This window comes from Etheostoma cragini, chromosome 20, assembly GCF_013103735.1.
Source record: "Etheostoma cragini isolate CJK2018 chromosome 20, CSU_Ecrag_1.0, whole genome shotgun sequence".
In the NCBI taxonomy this organism is placed as follows: Eukaryota; Metazoa; Chordata; class Actinopteri; order Perciformes; family Percidae; genus Etheostoma; species Etheostoma cragini.
Genome location: NC_048426.1, coordinates 21,388,048 through 21,407,272, shown reverse-complemented (window position 1 = coordinate 21,407,272; position 19,225 = coordinate 21,388,048). Strand labels below are relative to the sequence as shown.

General features: G+C 38.9%; 2 protein-coding genes across 4 annotated transcripts in view; both read left to right on the top strand.

Moving 5' to 3' along the window:
* wdr35 (WD repeat domain 35) overlaps positions 1–13,045 on the top strand; it is a 15,741-nt gene extending 2,696 nt beyond the window's left edge. Inside the window, exons 6-28 of one of the 3 annotated variants that reach the window (XM_034857399.1) lie at positions 206–339; positions 816–981; positions 1,081–1,226; positions 1,528–1,653; positions 2,230–2,415; positions 2,654–2,686; positions 2,795–2,855; positions 3,885–4,029; positions 4,438–4,507; positions 4,908–4,961; positions 5,051–5,160; positions 5,266–5,485; positions 5,567–5,647; positions 5,940–6,076; positions 7,570–7,773; positions 8,047–8,193; positions 8,874–9,006; positions 9,128–9,238; positions 10,504–10,668; positions 11,052–11,192; positions 11,289–11,445; positions 11,907–12,147; positions 12,481–13,045. In XM_034857399.1, the coding sequence (XP_034713290.1) occupies positions 206–339; positions 816–981; positions 1,081–1,226; positions 1,528–1,653; positions 2,230–2,415; positions 2,654–2,686; positions 2,795–2,855; positions 3,885–4,029; positions 4,438–4,507; positions 4,908–4,961; positions 5,051–5,160; positions 5,266–5,485; positions 5,567–5,647; positions 5,940–6,076; positions 7,570–7,773; positions 8,047–8,193; positions 8,874–9,006; positions 9,128–9,238; positions 10,504–10,668; positions 11,052–11,192; positions 11,289–11,445; positions 11,907–12,147; positions 12,481–12,631 (3,119 nt within the window). In that variant the 3' untranslated portion in view covers positions 12,632–13,045. Of the gene's footprint in view, positions 1–205; positions 340–815; positions 982–1,080; positions 1,227–1,527; positions 1,654–2,229; positions 2,416–2,650; positions 2,687–2,794; positions 2,856–3,884; positions 4,030–4,437; positions 4,508–4,907; positions 4,962–5,050; positions 5,161–5,265; positions 5,486–5,566; positions 5,648–5,939; positions 6,077–7,569; positions 7,774–8,046; positions 8,194–8,873; positions 9,007–9,127; positions 9,239–10,503; positions 10,669–11,051; positions 11,193–11,288; positions 11,446–11,906; positions 12,148–12,480 lie in introns of all 3 variants that reach the window. The other 2 variants (XM_034857398.1, XM_034857400.1) reach the window with 2 other exon arrangements.
* A 1,948-nt stretch (positions 13,046–14,993) lies between these two features.
* Positions 14,994–17,898, top strand: kcns3a (potassium voltage-gated channel, delayed-rectifier, subfamily S, member 3a). Its single transcript, XM_034857440.1, has 2 exons — positions 14,994–15,068; positions 16,508–17,898. Exon 2 carries the CDS (start codon positions 16,561–16,563, stop codon positions 17,860–17,862), a length of 1,302 nt encoding a protein of 433 aa, XP_034713331.1. The 5' UTR covers positions 14,994–15,068; positions 16,508–16,560; the 3' UTR covers positions 17,863–17,898.
* The last annotated feature ends 1,327 nt before the right edge of the window (positions 17,899–19,225 follow it).

The window sequence follows — 19,225 nt, the reverse complement described above, 5'->3', positions numbered from 1 at the left end:
GAAAGGGAAGTTTGGGGTCACCTGCTGGAGCTGCTGCCCCCGCGACCCGATACCGGATAAGCGGTCGAAGATGGATGGTTACGCATAAAATAACTAACGCTGACAACGATGCTTTGTTTACATACTGAGGGAAGGAGTACGGACATGTGCAGTAGGATAAATGTGGAATTAATGCTTTTTATTTTATTTTATTTTATTTTTTAAGGAAACCGGATTTGGGGAAAGGAGCTAAAGGGAAATCAGCTTGCTCATGTGGCATGGTCGCCAGACAGTAAGATCCTCCTCTTCGGGATGGCCAACGGGGAAGTACAAATCTACGACAATCAAGGAAACTTCATAGTGAGTGCTTAATATACAAATGTCAGTTCATTTTAGGATTTTTCCATGTAGAACTACATGGCTTCCTGACTCATAGGATGCTAATTTTATAAATAAAAATGTGGGTGCAATGGACATTCAAATGTGCAGAAGGAGTGGCAAGGCACACATGGTATTTTCAAAGGTGCAGGCATTCTGTGTAAAGAGAAACAGCAGGTTTAGGAAGAATCTATTATTCTGTAGATTGTGGGACAATTCAGTAGCCTACTTAAAGCTTTAAATGGTGGGATATCTTCTTGTTAGTGATCCAGAAATAATCCAACTCAATTTTGGAAAGCCCCTAGGTGTAGGACTTGAAAATGTCTGACTTTGGAAACTTCTAATGATACTGAAAAAAGTGGTAGATAGCTAAGCACACCACTACCACCTCCGTTGAATGCTTAAAGGAACACTTAGCCACGTGAAATTAATACAAAATAATTGATGTTATATTTTAGATGAAAATGACCATCAGCTGTCTCACCAATGCGACTGGAGCTGTCAGTATAGCAGGTATCCACTGGTATGCAGGAACTGGGGGTTACGTTGAACCAGACTGTCCATGTCTTGCTATCTGTTTTGACAATGGAAGATGCCAGGTCATGCGCTACGAGAATGATGAAAGTAAGGAGAAAGAAACCTTCAAAGACATATATTTCCAGTTTACACTTCAATGAAATGTTTACCAATGGTGATGAGCTATGCTGCTGCCCTTTTCTTCAGATCCAGTCTTTATTGACTCTCTGATGAATGTGGTCAGTATCCAGTGGAATCATTGTGGCAGTGTTCTGGCGGTAGCAGGTTCTCTCAGAGCCTCAAATCTGGAGAAAGAAGTTAATGTTGTGCAGTTCTACACACCATTTGGAGAGGTGAGGGGGAAGATTGTGATCCCTTATACAGAGTTTTATGGTTTATGTTGACCAACAAGAATAATTCACATTAAATGGTATTTGTTGATAAAGAATAGTTAAAAAATAATAATTTAAGAATTAAGTACCTTGCCATGCCAGTTTTTCTGTTGTTGTACCATCTTACATTATTGAGTGGTTGAAAATGCAAGGAGGTTCTAAAAGCTAGAAGTCTCAGCACCTGAAAAAGCAGCCTTTGAATCATTGCTATTAATTAAAAACCATCCTTTGCATACCCATACTCCTGACTCCCTTTAAACAGCATCTGAGAACTCTTAAAGTGCCTGGGAAGCAGATGACAGGAGTTGGCTGGGAGGGAGGAGGGCTGCGCATTGGCCTCGCTGTGGACTCCTACATCTACTTTGCAAACATAAGACCAGACTACAAGGTAACAAGATTTGTGTTTTGCTTTGAATTAAAGTTTTTGGAAAGAAACAGTTTTTGAAGATACTCATAGACAGAGAAAACATAATGAAATATGTAATCTGGCATGAGTATGGTTAAACGCTGGCCAGTTGATCAGTATTCATCAGGGCAGAGTCAATAAAAACTAATAAGTGAGTAAAACTTGGTTCCATAAAGACATTGATGACAAATCTGAATAAACACTGTGTCACAGTGATATTAATCAGCTTTAAATCAATAGAATGTTTGGAAGATATTGGGGCAGTGTTTACATGTTCCATTCATTTTCAAGTGTCTATAGGTCCTTTGGACCATTGATTTTCTCTATTACATAGAAGGTGTGTGCCAAGAATACAGACTGGCCATCTTTTTGTAGTTTTATGAAGCAACCGTCTACGCTCTGTGGAACTGCAAAGACAACACCTTGCTTGTTGGATTGGTCTAAAAAATGTTTGGTCATTTGAAGGAAAATGTCTTTTGTTTGATAATATTTCTTCCCAGAATTTCGAAGTCCCGCACAGAAGGTAAACCTTGCTAGTTCTTTTATGTCTCTTAACAGTGGGGCTACTGTAGCAGCACAGTGGTGTACGCCTACACAAAGCCAGAGCGGCAAGAGTACTGTGTTGTATTCTGGGACACCAAAAACAACGAGAAGTTTGTGAAATATGTCAAAAGCTTGATGTCCATCACTACCTCAGGGGACTTCTGCATCCTAGCCAGCAAGGCAGATGACACCCAACCTCAGGTACAAACATCTCCAGATCATATGACCTAACATGTGAGAGGGAAGCAAAAAAACAAAACAAAAGGCCTTGTAATAATTTATTAAACGTTGCATTTAATTATCTAGTTACATCCTTTATGACTTAGACAAGCTTATTCATTGATATCATTGATATCAAAGATAAAGAATGATAGTAAGGATCACAAATGTTTCTTTGCTGTCTTGCCTCCTGTTTTTCTAATTCATTGCCACAAAGGAGGATGCTGAGTTAGATTCTGGGAGCCATGCAAGGGTAATGATACAAATTAAAACCATACACTTAAAATGAGGAATATTTTGTTTTGATGAAGAATCATAAGTTAACCTGTTGAATAACGTTGCACTACTGTGTGTTCTTCAGTATGTCCTGATTCTGTGCAACTCCATTGGGACTCCACTGGACTCAAAATACATTGACCTTGGTGAGTTCATATATTAAACAAAGAAATACTTATCTTGTGATGCCACTTTTGCATTTACTAATCAACACATTATAAACAAGCTGTGTGCCCTTCAAGCTTGCATACAGTTGGCACACAGAAGTGAACTTGGTAATAATCTTCTAGTGGCTCAACAGTGTGTTGATCAAAGTCCTAATTTACCATAAGGGTGGTGTATTTCTTCAAGTCAATGTGAGAGATCACACCATGTGTAGAGAGAGTAATGGTGGTTGGCCTTCTGCCACCTGCAGCCGACAGTTACATCTTTCATGGGCTCACAGCATCCTATAGCAAACAGACAGCTAGCTCTGGGCATGTTTATAGCTCACAAATATTCAGCATTCTGTCCCTGCTTAACCTGGCTGAATGTTTGTTAAGAACCTCAGGAGACGGTTCAAAGTCTGCAGTTTTGAAGGACTTAGTGGGTCTGAACTGGTTTCAGATATCCCACCTAGTTCAATAATAAGAGAGTGAGTTAAATCGTGCCTTTTGGTGGCGTCTCCTCTTGTGGCCTCATGATGGATTTTTTTTGGTGCAAAACTAGTCATTTTTATCATTTAGAGAACACTGTATTCTCTTCTTGTATTTATACATGCAGAAAATATGCAATGAGTTGTTCCTAGTTTAAAGTTACAGAAAAGAAAGATTTACAATGATTTACAAACCTTCATTTCCCAGGTTTTCATTGTAGTTTGGTATAGTTCGGTATAGTTCCCTGCAAGAGAATGAATTGTATTGTATGTAACTTTTCACCAACCAAATAAAATGTGAAAACTTAAGTATTATTTATGTACAGTATATGTACTGAAATCCTCTGAGTTGGTGACATTGGCATTGACATTGCAACCTTTGCTTTGATAAGCCCAGAAGCTGGACACACACACTTTACATTACATGGCGATGAAAAGAGGTGGATACAATTGATTTAGTTGCTCCCAAGTAAGATTGAACATACATTCTACAATGATCTTCATTTTTGTAATAAAGTGTGCCACTTGTCTACTTGGTCAGATCCACTGTTTGTCACCATGACCAAGACACACGTGATTGCTGCATCCAAAGAGGCTTTCTACTTATGGCAGTACAGAGTGGCAAAGAAGTTAACTGCCCTTGAGATCAACCAAGTGACTAGAACTAAGAAGGAGGGAAGAGAGAGGTGAGTTTTTTTCCAGACATTGGCACAACATATACAGTGCATTGGAGCTGCATTGACACTTTATAAGTCATACAAACTGTATTTATTATAATATAGAACACCCACAGTACACATCAAACAGATCAAACAGAAGGAAAGTTACAGAAAGGCAAGAGAACCACAAGGCTAGATTCTAAGAGTCAGTGGATACAACCCTGGGTTTACTGTGGTGTTGGTACTGACACTGCTATGAAAGGGATTCATTCATCTGAATCCAATGCCACTGAGGTCCCAGACAGGCAGGGCATGACCTAATGTTCTGCCAGGGCTATCCTAGCACCTGGACAACAGTTCACCTCAGTGGAAAAGGCAACTGTGTGTCTGTCTTTCTCTCTGGCTTTTTCTCATTCTCACTTCCTGCCTTTCTAGGGTTTATCACATTGACAGTAATCCATCTGGAGCCAATGACAGCAGTCCAGATTTTGCAAAAGCCTTCACAGTAAGAGACATTTTTACCCCTCAAGTTGCAGAAGTTTTGTCAAATCCAGCTTGCGGCACAAAATTAAAAAAACTTACTTTTTTATACAGTTGATTGTAAAATAAAATTTAATTTGATCTCTCTACCTACTGTTTGTAAAGCCCTTTTTTGTCTTATTACATAAAAACAAAACTTTTTCCCAGGATTCAATTCATTGGAACTGTCTCAAGCCTTACTTTTGAACTGTTCAAATTTCAGTATGAAATTGCTTTACACATATGAAATATTACTAATAGTAGTGTGATTTAAAATAAAGTGTTAGCTCCCAAAGGAATAATTGCAATGAGAATCAAATGAATTTTCAATAAATTGTATAAATTGTCATATAATTGTTGGCATGTCTGTTTCTGTGCTGTTTTAGGCAACCCAAGATCCCATTTGTTGCATTTCAGCAACAGATAAGACCCTGATTGTGGTATGTACATCTCTAATTTATTTATACAATTTTGATTCATGCAATAAAAGTAAAAGAAACATAGAGTTTGGGTATGTGTGTGCTTACAGGGCCGTGAGTCTGGCACCATCCATAGATACAGCCTCCCAAATGTTGTTCTCATCCAGAAGTACACTTTGAATAACAGAGCCTACTATCTGTCCTTGAACTGCAACTCCAGGCAAGCAATGATTGGTGTTATGCAGGAATAACTTAGTGCTGAACAGATATCTTTTGCTAACCAACCTTAAACACTGTTATAAAATGTAATTTTTACTCTGTTTAGTCGTCTGGCCATAATCGACATTGCGGGAATGCTGACTTTGTTGGACCTGGAAGTTCGTGCCTCCACAGGCGACAGCACAGGAAACCAGGCATTTGCAGGAGATCCATCAAAGTTTGAACGCAAGGATGTGTGGGACATGAAGTGGGCGAATGACAATCCTGATCTGTTTGCGATGATGGAGAAGACCAGGATGTATGTCTTCAGGAACCTAGACCCAGAGGTGAATGCTCAGGTGTTTGTGTGATGGTCAGCTGAATTTCTTATTGTTACTAAACATTGTGTATTTTAAAAAAACAAACAGGAACCCATCCAAACATCTGGGTACATTTGCAACTTTGAAGACCTGGAAATTAAATCTGTCCTGCTTGATGAAATCATGAAGGTAAACCTTTAACCACTTGCGCTGATATCAAGATAATTACTCATAGTTTTAATCACGGTTTATTTTGCCCCCTAAAATTCCAAAGTAGATGGATTTGCAATAGTTTAAACTTCCTGTCTAGTTGTCTTGATAATAAAGTTGACTAACAAGGTAACAGCTGATTGCAAAATTATGAGAATTCCTCCCTTCATAGTGTTAACTGCCATAAAGACTACTTTGTTGTACCTTTTTAAAGTGCAGTTTGTATCTGTTGATTTAATTGATCGATCCGTTATGGGATCTTGCTTGGCAGGATCCAGAGAGGCCTAACAAAGACAACCTCATCAACTTTGAAATCCGCTCCCTGAGAGACAGTCGTGCATTGATTGAAAAAGTTGGGATTGAAGATGCCTCGCAGTTCATTGAAGACAATCCCCACCCAAGACTCTGGTAAATGGAACACGTTAATCTTTACTTTTGATTCAGCGTAAAACATGGCTTTAAGTTTAAGGGCCCTATTTTAGTAATGCAAGCGTAACAACAGACTGGTAGGAATTGGCTGTACTGACTGTAAAAATCTCCAAGCAAACCTGCTACTTTGGTTCATGTACTGTATGTGCAGTAACGCAAAGTGCAAATGGGTTGGGTGGAATATAGTTTAGAGGGTGTGGTGATTAATACATCTCACAGCTGTGCCAATTGAATGTACAACAACAATAGCTCAACAAATAAAGAATCTTGTTGTCTGGATGGTAAAGAGCAACAACATGTAAACACAGAATCACAAATCTTCAGCCAAATGCAGATGGTATGGGTTTAATTAAGAGTTACTATTGACAGTAGAAGCAAATAAAAGCTGAAAAACGTTTGGTGAAACAGTTTCTAGAATCTCCTAAATCTGACACATTTCACGCAATCTGGCAGCATTTGGCAGCAGTGTTTGTATGTAACATGTAAGTTAATCAAGGTAAACATGGGACAGAGAGATACAAAGCAGCAATATCAGTTCCTCAAAACTATTCCCCAATTTTCTATTTAACCCTTGTGTTTTCTTCCATGAACCATGCACTTGTCCTTCCAGGTCAAAATTGAATTTATTTTGGTGCTTTTCCAATGTTTTTGCCGCTTTTTCGGATTTATTTTTCATTTTTTCCATGCTTTTGGCGCTTTAAAAAAAAACCTGAGCTGGTTTAATAATAGGTTTTACACTTTTTCTTGTATTTCATGGTCAACAAACCTCATTTGTATCAAATCTTACATAAGTTTTTAGTTAAAAAGGGAGAAATCATGAATTATTTTAACAAATAGTTAAGATCAGAGGATGTTGATGTTTTGTCAAAGTTTAGTCCGGATACTGTTTTGAAACCATAAAAGGAAAGAAAAAGAATTCAAATTGGTTGAAGGAAACCCATATTACTGATAAAAAACACTTTGAAACGGGTTAATTTGACCCGAGGACAACGAAAGGGTTAAAAGACATTTGAACTTTGTTGTCAGATCAGCTCCGTATAATAGTTGCTGTCACAAATACTTCATGCAGGTGAGGGAGGATTATTGGAGAGTGTAAGAGATTTATGGTAAGACTTTTGAAGCAGCAGTGTGATCCCTGTAGCTTATGTGTTTTCTCAGGCTAGTGTGTCAATTCTTGCAGCATTGCTCAAAATCTGGCAACATAAAGAAATGTGAGTCCGTTTCAGTCTGTAGACTTAAGAGTCATAAAGTGGTAAAATCATTGGGTTTGACAGAGATGGATTGATTCCAGACTACGATTTGGTAAAGAAGTTACAGTTAAAATTAGTCATGGATTGTAACACAGCTTAATAGCTAAATTAATCAGATCATATCAGAGTTGGTATAAGGATGTATTCGTGCACATCCCGCCATGCAGCCCTACTAGTGATAGTAACTACCCGCAATCTCTCTTTTTGTTATGAACCTGCCAGGCGTCTTCTAGCTGAGGCAGCTCTTCAGAAACTGGACCTGAAGACGGCTGAACAGGCCTTTGTCCGTTGCAAAGACTACCAGGGCATTGAGTTTGTCAAACGACTGGGCAACCTGCACAGCGAGCCAATGAAACAGGCTGAGGTGGCAGCTTACTTCAGCAGGTTTGAGGAAGCTGAGCGGATGTACTTAGATATGGATCGCAGGTAATTTTAGCCATATTTGTTGGGGCATTTTGATGGTGACATTAATACTTTCACTAATTGATTGAGTACTTTTGTGCTTTTTCCCAGTTTGTCATTTTAAATGTCAGCTAGGGCTGCACAATAAATCAAATCAATCCAAAACATATTTGTTTATAAGATCCTTGCAACAATCACAATTAGATATTTCTCATATCATATAGCCCTAATGTCAGCATTACCTAATGCCACCAGTTATTTAGGCATCGTGGCCAGGTGATGATTTGTTTCTTGTAGGGACCTTGCCATCAGCCTTAGGATCAAGCTGGGAGACTGGTTCAGGGTGCTCCAGTTGCTCAAAACTGGCTCTGGGGACTGTGATGATACTCTGCTGGAACAGGCGTACAATGCAATTGGAGACTACTTTGCTGACAGACAGAAATGGTATAGAATTTTCAATTAAATATGCTAAACATAGTTTATCTTTTTTAAGGGGTTCTCTAATGTGTACTTTGCATTTTTTCAGCAAGAAGTCTAGTATTTTTTGTGCAGGTTGTTCAAGGGATATGCATTTTTGGAGTGGTATAGACGTGTATTGAATATACAAATTGTGCAAATTCAAACATTTACATTTTCAGTCACGAGAAAATGCAGATAATACGCCTCTATTCTCTTCAGTTGTATGATGTTATAAATGGTAATAACAATATTCCATTATGATAGGCTAAATGAACATTTCATAAATTCTATCTTGCTACCATGTCCATATACATACATTCAGTTATTGAGTCACTATCATAATCATTCCTTCTGTGCATACTGACGTCAGTCCAGAAATAAGAGGGACTGCAAATGCTGAAGCCTTATATTAGTTTCAGCTAAACTTTAGAAATCCTTCTTGCACAGATTAAGAACTGGGGTTTTGAGAGCATGATGTTAGGACCTCCACACAGTGAGGATTGATAGTAGGAATTATTAGGGCAACCAATAACTTTGTCATTGTACTTATGGTCATGTGAGTATTCTTCTAAGATAGTCTGAAAAAATGTAAACCTGTATACTTTAAGATCAAAGAAAACTCTCCCTCACTATAGGTTTTAAATATAAATCCTTTCTGTTTCAAGGGTCAATGCAGTGCAGTACTACCTTCAGGGTCGTAACCAGGAGCGGCTGGCAGAATGCTACTACATGTTAGAAGACTATTATAGCCTTGAAAAGCTGACTACTGTGCTGCCAGAGAATCATAAACTTTTACCGGTATGATTCAAATTTGACTGAAATAGCTCTTTAATATTCTTTTGGGCCTTGTCTAGAAGTTTCAGACATCAATGACTGTGAGTCCCTAAAACCAACTCTATTGTCCCGATCTTTGTTTCAGGATATCGGACAAATGTTTGCCACTGTGGGCATGTGTGAACAAGCTGTGAAGGCCTATCTCAAGTGCAACCAGCCCAAAGCTGCGGTTGACACCTGCATCCATCTGAACCAGGTGAGAGACAGACAGAAAACCTGTGGCGCCAGAGTTTGGGAGTGACACACAGACAGCACTCCCTCAGCAATCACACCCACTTGTACCACGGCAGTCATTGTGGCACCTGCTGTCCCATCCTCTTCCTGAGAATATTTAGAAAATATTTAGAAGTTGAGTGTAAATGCTGCTCTCAAATCCTTCTCTTATGCTTTACATTTGGTTAAATATGGTTGTTTAACTTTTCTTTGCTCAGGTTTGGACAAAATCAAGAACTTTCTTTTTGTTTAAAGGACATTACATCTGTGTGCTATTTGACCCTGTGTTAATTCAAATGAAGAAGTCGTTAGCAGTCCACATTTCTTCCCTTCGACCAGAGAATGTCTAATAATGAGAGAACGTCCACCCTCGGGATACTTTGGGTTGCAGTTCCACTCTGGTTCCTTATTAGGGCGATCATGGGCAAGTGCAGAATGAATGGAGGTCTATGGAGCTATACCCCTCAAAATCCACCTTTCTCAGAATATATTTTTTTGTCTAGTAATTTGAATGTTGCATTTGACAGGGGAGGCTAAGTAAATACACAAATCTGGGTGTTATATTTTTTTAAAGAACATTTTTTTTCATTCTAAAAAGCCTTTTTAAAACGTCATCGACGTCATACACATTGTGAAGCCAGAGATACTGCTTTACGGCAAGTTTACGCACGCACGCCATCAAGTGGGATCTCTGGTCGTAATCAGTCCTTCACTGACCAATCAGCATTCATTAACAGAATGCTAGTGTGTTATAGGTAACAACTACTCAACCGGTAAGAAATTAAAAGGACATTATGTACTTGTTTATTCAACTTTCAACCTATAATCCATGTTGAACTTGCAAAAATTACAATCAAATCTAAGATTTCTCAACAACAATCAGGTGAAAGAGATTTGTCTAGCTCGAATAGACTTCCATTCATTTTGCACTCACCCGCGATCACCCCGAGTAGAACTCTGGTGACACTGCAACCAAATTAGGTACAATGGGGCTTAATGGAGTGAAAAGGCTCTCCATAGATGGGCTCTGTTTCCTTATTATTATTACTAATTTAATGTATACATTGAAGGAACTGACAGATAACATTTCACTGAAATTGTAATTTTATATGATTTCATGTGACAACTAAAATGATTGATCTAACTTTTAAAATGCTTATGCGCACAAAAACAATATTTAAAAAGCTACAGGCAAAAGTAATAATGCTTTCATATTGTTTTTGAATTAATGTTGTAATTTCCTTACAGTGGAACAAAGCAGTGGAACTGGCCAGGACCCACAACATGAAGGAGATTAAATCTCTTCTTTCCAAATATGCTTCACATCTTCTTGAGAAGAATAAAACTTTAGAGGCGGTGGAACTGTATCGGAAAGCCCACCATTTTCTCGATGCAGCCAAACTCATGTTTAAGGTAGGCTTTTGTATTCAGGAGAGAAAGTTTAAAAGCAGTTTTATGTGATTTCTACCCTCAGATGAAGAGATCTGCTCCAGAAAAATAAAACCAGAATTTGAGCTGAGCTAAATTGAACTGGTCATTATTCACGTTGTCAGCTTCCATCAGCACCCTAAGAGCAGTATTTTAGGGGTTAATACTTTGAATCAAGGTGTATCACACATAGGACCTACCATAGGCGTAGTTTTCGGGGGAACGGGGATGCAAGGGATATGTCCCCCCCCCCCCCAATATTTAGAAGAGATCCCCCCCTCATAACATGTACAAATATATATATAGTGGTATGCAGCTAATGAATTGCTGGAATAAGTTGTTTGTGGGCATGGACTTTGTCGCCACAGATAGCAGATGAGGAAGCAAAGAAAAGGACCCGACCACTGCGGGTGAAGAAGCTCTATGTGCTGGCGGCACGTCTTGTTGAAAAATACCACGAGCAGGTGAAGACGTCACAGCAAAGCAAAGCCAAAGGGAAGAAATCTGAGGTAATATAAGGTTACTAATACTTTACATTAGGAATATATATTTCAATTTTTCTTTTAATGAAAAGTTAAACAAAAAACACTAAACACTTTAATTAGGCAACGTCTGCGCTTGCTGGGCTGCTTGAGGAAGATGCAACCTCTTCAGACAATCGTGTGGTGGACAGTGCCTGGCGTGGAGCGGAGGCGTATCACTTCTTTCTGCTTGCTCAGAGGCAGCTTTATGAGGGCTGCATGGAGAACGCCATGCGCACAGGTGCCAAATCACATAGGACACTTCACTTTCACTCTCTCCCTCTCTCTCTCTCTCTCTCTCTCTCTCTCTCTCTCTCTCTCTCTCTCTCTCTCTCTCTCTCTCTCTCTCTCTCTCTCTCTCTCTATATATATATATATACCAGTAATGTATATATTACAGTGTTTTCCACATTATTATTCATCATTCTAATATGTTTATCATTAATAAATGATATCAGAAAACCTTAATAATTTGTGTGAATAATTAGGACGGATCAGTATCTGTACTAGGTATACAAACTAATAAAGGTAGAGCAAGAACCTGGACAAACATAAGAATGACAAAGCATTGATTTTCACTGTCAAAAAAATATTTTTTCTTGGGACTTAGGCTGTATTGAGCCAAGTTAGTTTCCTATAATAGATACAACCAGACAGAGTCAGTGCAAGTCCATCTCTTTACTGTCTTTTCCATTTGTAAAGCCCTTCACCTGCGTGAGTATGAGGACATCATCCCAGCGGTGGAGATCTACTCTCTGCTCGCCATTTGCTCCACAGCCAATGGGGCCTTCAGCACATGCTCACAGGCCTTCATCAAGCTGGAGTCACTAGAGAGTCTGGACCCTGAACAGCGGCAGCTTTATGAGGATCTGGCCCTGGAGATCTTCACCAAGCACACCCCAAAGGACAACCTCACAATGGACCCGTACGGATCATCCGAGGGGTGAGGACAGCATAAGTCCAGATCCAACTCTGGCTGCAAACACCTACACTGCATGGCTGCAAAATAACATGACTTTTATTAATACATTATTATTGCTCTATTCTAACACTAGCTTCTAACACTAGCACTGTGTTAAGTGAGTGCTACACCCAGTTGTGGGTAGTAGACAATAAACAGTTAAGCTTCATCATTCATCATTAGGAGTTCATCATTTCAATTTGACAAAAAGGTTGCTCTCTAAAATCTCTAGTAGTCCTTTAATACTTTTACTTAGTTTCTTTACTACAGCATAATATTCCCTGACTCCAACTACATCTATTTTTTCTCTTTTAGGTCGGAAGGAACTTTACCCACATGCATTGTGACAGGTCTACGGATCCAGGAGTACCAGTTTTGGATGTGCAGTGTGTGTAAGCACTGCGCTCTAGCGCATGAGATCGGCAAATATAACTGCTGCCCACTGTGTCACAGTCCTGTAGCATGAAGCTCAATCATAAAAGAAAACTTCATTTTTGGAGGAAAACCACATTTGAAAGCGTTTTAATGTACTTAAGCCTGTATATATGTTTCTTTTTATATATTTTTGGAGCACATGAACTGAAATTATTTACTCGTAGAAACAGCTGCAATTGCTTTCAACTTAAAGCTTTAAGTTCTTAAACCGGAACTGTCATATGTTGTGTCCACAGTCAAAACAAAGCAAACTACATGTATGCTTAATTTGATGCTGTTAATAATTTAGTTAAATGTGTTGTTTTTTACCTTGATTGTTGTAAAATATATGGTAATGTTTGAATCAAAAGAACTAGTTAAGTTCTTTACATGAAGGTAATTGGTGAATAAACAAGTCACATACATTTAAAACGTATTTTTGTTTGGATTTCATTATGCTGACTTCTACTCGCATGTTGCATTCTTGATCGCTGTACATCATGTGGAAAATACTGTTGCGCAGAGGACATTACGCTTTCAAACCATTATCACCAACTCGTTTTTGTTTAGAAACGATCAATGGCCACACCATCAATAATGTTCCCTGAGAACACCACTCCACTTGGGAGTAGTAAGAAACAAATACATAAATGTGCTGACCATCTGTGAGGAATTCTTGAGTACATCTAACCAGATCATTAAGAGGAATTAGTTCTGTGCTTTCCAGAGATTTGTTTGGTAAATGATGAGAAGGACCGAGTTCAAAGGGAAACGCTGCTTCTATCGTTGATCTAATTGTTGGTAAATGATAGGATGATCTTTGCAAGGTGCAAGTTTTTAGCCTTTTACATTGCTGTCTTGGATCAAAAATGACTTGACCAACATTGATATCATGGTAAGTATTTCACACAACACTAATGGTTGTATGTTGGTGATCCATGTTGACTTGCCTCTGACAGCTGTATCCAGTGGTCTCCTGCCATCTACTGTCAGTAAATGGCATCGGTGAAAGGCTACAGGGACTTTTTTTTACATACTATACTCTGACGTTTTTCAACATACTATATACTATGACTTTTTATACCTTTTTTCAACATACTATACTATGACTTTTTTTAACGCACTATACTATGACTTTTTAGAACTTTTTTTGACATGCCATAATATGGCTTTTTTCACTTTATTGATATACTACACTGTGTTATTTTATTATTTTCTTTCTAAATACTTTGCTATGGCTTTTTTTCAACATATCATACTACGACTTTTTTGACCATACTATACTGTGGCTTTTTCATCACTTTTTTCAACACCCTATGCCATGACGTTTTTCGACACACTATACTCTGACTTTTTATAACATTTTTCAATGAAGAATGACATTTGAATGACACTTATTTAAGGAATTACTGTTTTATCCCCAGGATTTCCAATGTCACACTGGGTTTCACATTGGGTTTCTTCAATTCATTTGAGTCTTTTTGAACATTATTTACCTTGTATAGTGTATTTAACTTGTCTTAATTTTGTTTTTAGGTATTTAAATGAATGATCTGAATTATACTTCTTGTTCAAAAATAAAAAAAAATGTAGCAAAATGCTGATTCTAACATAAATGTATGTAACTTGTACATTGCATTTTAAATCAACTTTCACTGTCGCTGGGCCCATAAAGGTGAATACTCTTGATTTTGTGCTATCTCAAGTGTTCCAGGTAGGAATGTGTCATGTGTCGATGTTCATGTCACTAACTACACAGTTAGGCACTGCCACCTTAGACATGTTTTAACACTAAATCTTTTCTTTCTTTCTTGTGGACACTTTTACTCCTCCTTCTGCTGCCAGGTCATTACACTGCATCAGACTTGGGTTTTATATTTGCATAGCAGTGTGTGTGTGTGTGTGTGTGGGTGTGTGTGTGTGTGTGTGAGAGAGAGAGAATGATCCACTGGCACATGGGGATGTAGTCTTACTGTATTGGCCTATTACTATTTTATTCTATTTTATACCTATTACATTTTTATATGTAATAAACACAGTTTTATTCTTTTAGTTTTGCAGTTTTTTCCCCAAAACGTTTAATATTCTTTGAGACAAAAAGCCAGCAAAGCAAACCCAAAAAATATTTACAATAAGATGAGAAAGCAAATTAAGAAACAAATCAAAAACAGAAGGCAGCCCTTTAAGAATGATGTGAGCACTTAGCCACAGAATCATAAAATATTTACAGTGACACAGGCACCTTAAATAATCTGGCGCACTAGACTCTGGAGCACATTGCGCATTAAAGTTTAAAGTTGTATAAAACAGCCTGTTAGTGCGGAATAATGTGGCAGCAGGGTGATCAACTGTCCGGTTGTGTGGCGTTCCGCCCTGCGCTGGACTCAGAAACACCTCACCACTGCGACGTGTCCTACCTACACTCCTCACTCCGGACTGAGCTGAGCCAGCCACGGCACATCTGCGCCGCCGGAACAACTCATGGCCAGGTATGCTGCTGTAATCATTTCCTCCAGTTTCTCACACATGGTTGTACAGAAAATATTACTCTCTTGCATTATTTGTCAAAATAATATTTTTGCACAATTTTTGGATTATTTGGTGCAAACCTCCCAATGTCTTTAGGATATAATTGACGCACAAAGTCGGTTTTATTTGACTTTAGTCTTACTTGTTATGTTTTCCTATCGATTATTTTTGGAGTCTACAACGCTTAGAAGTTTTATTGCTGCAGAAGGTTGTCAAATCTGACCTTGGTTTGCCATTTCACTGCAGTTTGAAACATGTAACACCATGCGTAACACAATACAAGTAAGGCAGTGCTGCTCGTTTCAGAGCTACAGGAGTGACAGCAGGTATTCATGACTGTGATAAATACCAAGTCGATGTTTGTGTTTAAAATCTTTGGTATCATATGTTCATTAAACAAACACTAATGGTGCACCGACATTCCTACAGGATAATTTGATCAGCACTACTTTTATTCTCGGAGCCATTATCAGCCAGTACATTAACGAGCCAGTATTGTTTTAAGGGTAGGTTAATTCTGTTGTATACACATCCAACTTTAAAAGTGGAATAATTTTGTTCATTGCATGCAAATGCATTAGGCGCAGTTGTTTCCAAAGTGAGGGTTCCCAGCAAAAACAGGAATAATTAAATTGTACTATAATTCCATCCATATTAACACAATAATAGACCACATGACTATTTTAGTCATGGGTATCATACATTTTCTGTAATAAAATTCCTGAAAGCAAAAATCCTGCCAGATGGAGGACCCTGAGACAAAATCTTATCAAATGGGGGTCCTTGGTCTAATTTGTATCAGTTTAGGCCAGTAACCACTACTCTAGAGTACCGCCTAAATGTGTGTGACTTGTGACATGAAATGTAACCGTGTACATTTAAATGCCTGAAGGAAACTTTTTCTTTTCTTTCATTTAGTTTGCAAATAAACAAGTGATGTCATTCCATTTCAGGGTGCCACACAAACCCAGATGCAACTGGAGACTTGACAGGTGACTGATGTAATGCACACAGGGCTATAAATCAATTGGTATTGCATGTGTTTGGCTTGGAAACGTAATCTTTAGCTGGCATCATTGCTTGTAGCACCAATCCAACATTTCCCATGAGCACTTTGTCATGACATGTCAGACAACTGTTAGATACGGGCCTAGCGTTAATGAGCTACGCTGAAACGGAGAAGACAAACACAACAGAGCCAAACAAATCTGAGGAGCTGAAATTGAAGTAAAGATAGTTAGGAAGAAACAAAGTGGAGAATCAGGTAACTTTAAAAAAATCTCCTAGCTGTGTTGGCTTGTGATCCAAAAAGTTAATTTAAAGCCCTGAATGCACATCAGCGTGATCAAAAGACAAACAAGAAAGAGTGTGGTGTTAATTTCAGTGTCTCTGTGTGCAGGCAACAAAGTGTTTTTCACCAAGAATAGCTGAACAGCATCTCACAGCCTCATCATGATGTATGGACAGATCCTTCATCCCCACAGCCCTGATGGTTGCTTTATAAACGTCAATGTTGGTGGTTTCAAACAAAGGATGGAGCACAATGTTCTGAAACAATTCCCACAGACACGTCTGGGTCGCCTTCTGTGTTGCAGCTCCAAAGAAGCAGTCCTGGAGCTCTGCGATGACTTCAGTCCTTCTGAAATGGAGTACTATTTTGACCGCAATCCAAGTTTTTTCGGCTACGTTCTCAACTTCTACCTCACAGGCAAAATCCACCTGGTGGACGGGCTGTGTGTCGTCTCATTTGTTCAAGAGATTGAGTATTGGGGCATCAAGGAGCGCCACCTGGATTTCTGTTGCAGCAACAAATTCCATGAACTGATGGGGCTTGCTGGAGAGAAGTGCTGGGATCAGAAGAGCGATGACCTTCAGCTCTACAGCTTGGACTCATCTGTTGAGGAGATGTCAGCTTCGGAGGAAGAAATAGAAATCTTTGAAGGCTCCTGGTGTGCAGATGTCCGCAGGGATATCTGGATTCGACTTGAGAATCCAGGTTACTCCACTTCAGCCAAAGTGATGGCTGTAGCATCCCTAAGTGTGGTCCTTGTCTCCATTGTTGCCATGTGTGTCCACAGCATGCCGGACTTTCATCAAGTGGATCTCAATGAGAAGGAAATTGAAAACCCAGTGCTGACTTTCTTTGAGAGCCTCTGTGTTCTGTTCTTCTCTGCAGAGTTTATTCTTCGTCTGGCTGTTGCGCCATCAGCCAGGAAGTTCTTGTGCAGCCCTCTCAATATTATTGACCTGATGTCAATTATGCCCTTCTATGTAACTCTAGCCTGTGGTGTAATGGATGAAGGTGAGAACACAGACCTGGAGAATGTTGGCAAAGTGGTGCAGATCTTGAGGTTGATGCGAGTCTTTCGCATCCTAAAACTGGCTCGCCACTCAGCTGGCCTTCGCTCTCTCGGTGCCACACTGCGACACAGCTCCAGTGAAGTAGGGCAGCTGGTGCTTTTCTTGTCTGTGGGCATTTCCATGTTTTCTGCTCTTATTTGCTTTGCAGAGACAGAATCTGAAGAGTCAGAGCTGCAGAATATTCCTATTGGCTGGTGGTGGGCCACCATTAGCATGACTACAGTGGGCTACGGGGACACCTTTCCTGTGACGCTTGCTGGGAAGCTGATAGGAGCCCTGTGCATCATCTGTGGGCTGCTGATCGTGGCTCTGCCCATTACTAACATCTTTAATAAATTCTCTAAGTTCTATCAGAAGCAAAGACACATCGATAACACACAAAGCAATAACTGAACCCTCTCCAGCAAGTTCTAAAGAGTTCCAGCATGCAGTGTCCCACAGATTCCTTCTTTCACACAACTCATGAGAATGTGACAATGACACATTAGCAGGGAAAGGGGATGAGCTGCTATATGTACTGTAATAAACTAAATTAAATTTGACAAATATAGCATGTTAATTATTGAAATTTACAGTGCTGATTGGTTTTTTTTGTGGCCTATTGACAGATCCTGAGGCTATCTTTTTTTTTTTTTTTTTTTTTTTTTTTTTCCAGTCTTGACGATGAGCTCCAGCTACAGTACATAGTTATCACACAGATAAGGGAGAGGTATCGTTCTTCCGATCCAACTTAAATAAAAAACAAACAATTACCCAAAAAGTTCAAAATGCTCCCTTAAGTTCATTGACTTCATTCACAGTATTTGCACAAGTCAACCCAAGCGCAATACCATGTTTTTCAGCAATTAAATGCATTATTAATGCATGGCAATAAAAGACTAAGTTATTCTTGCATTTGCAGCAAGAATGATATCACACAGCCTTCTGTCGTTGTTCATGTCCTTGCAGTTCCCATCTGCTATTGATCCATGCGTCTTGTTCTCACGTCTCACTTGTATTTTGTATCAAAAGGCTTTTTATTGCATAATCCAATGCGATGCTTCTTGCTGCTTGCTGGGTCATCCGTGTAATAAGTTTTCAATCAAGTGCTGGGTCAACAGCAGTTAAAGTCAATAAAAAATCCTTACTAGGTGCTGAATTCCCAATTTATCCCATCTTAAGTACCAAGAGTCTTTAATTAGAGAAGCATATACTGGATGACATTGGCCTGGGTTGGTCTTATTATCATTAAAGGATTTGTGTTTCTTCCATGCAGCTGTTAACAGGTAATATTTCACATTTGTGTCAATCCATATGTAATCAAACGATCAATCGTGCTGGGGTTTGATGCTGTGCTTCTTGCAGCAGTTACCTTTATCAGATTCAGCAGTACCTACGTACGTATGTTTTATCTGCTATCTCTTCCCCAGATAAGAATGTACCGATCAATAAAAACAGAGCAAATATCCGAGTTGCCCTCCAAAGGATGCCAATACTGCGGACAAAAGAAACTTCTGTTTCAATCCAACTGGATTTTAATGTGAATCATGGCCGCTACAATACTGTCTGTGGTCAGGTGGGGATTTTATTCAAAAGTTAAGTAAAGATGTTTCTGAAATTTGTATTTCAATTCTAGTAAAATACGTTTTTAAAGTATAAGTTTTAAAAGTACAAACAACTAATAAAGCATAAAGATTTGAAGTACACTTAATACTTAATTGACTTGAATTTGACTTTGTTATACTTATAATTCATTAAAGTACGCATAAGGGTAAAG

Bases quoted from the DNA above. Each gene is read 5' to 3' on its own strand.
- kcns3a (XM_034857440.1), top strand. From the start codon at position 16,561: ATGATGTATGGACAGATCCTTCATCCCCACAGCCCTGATGGTTGCTTT.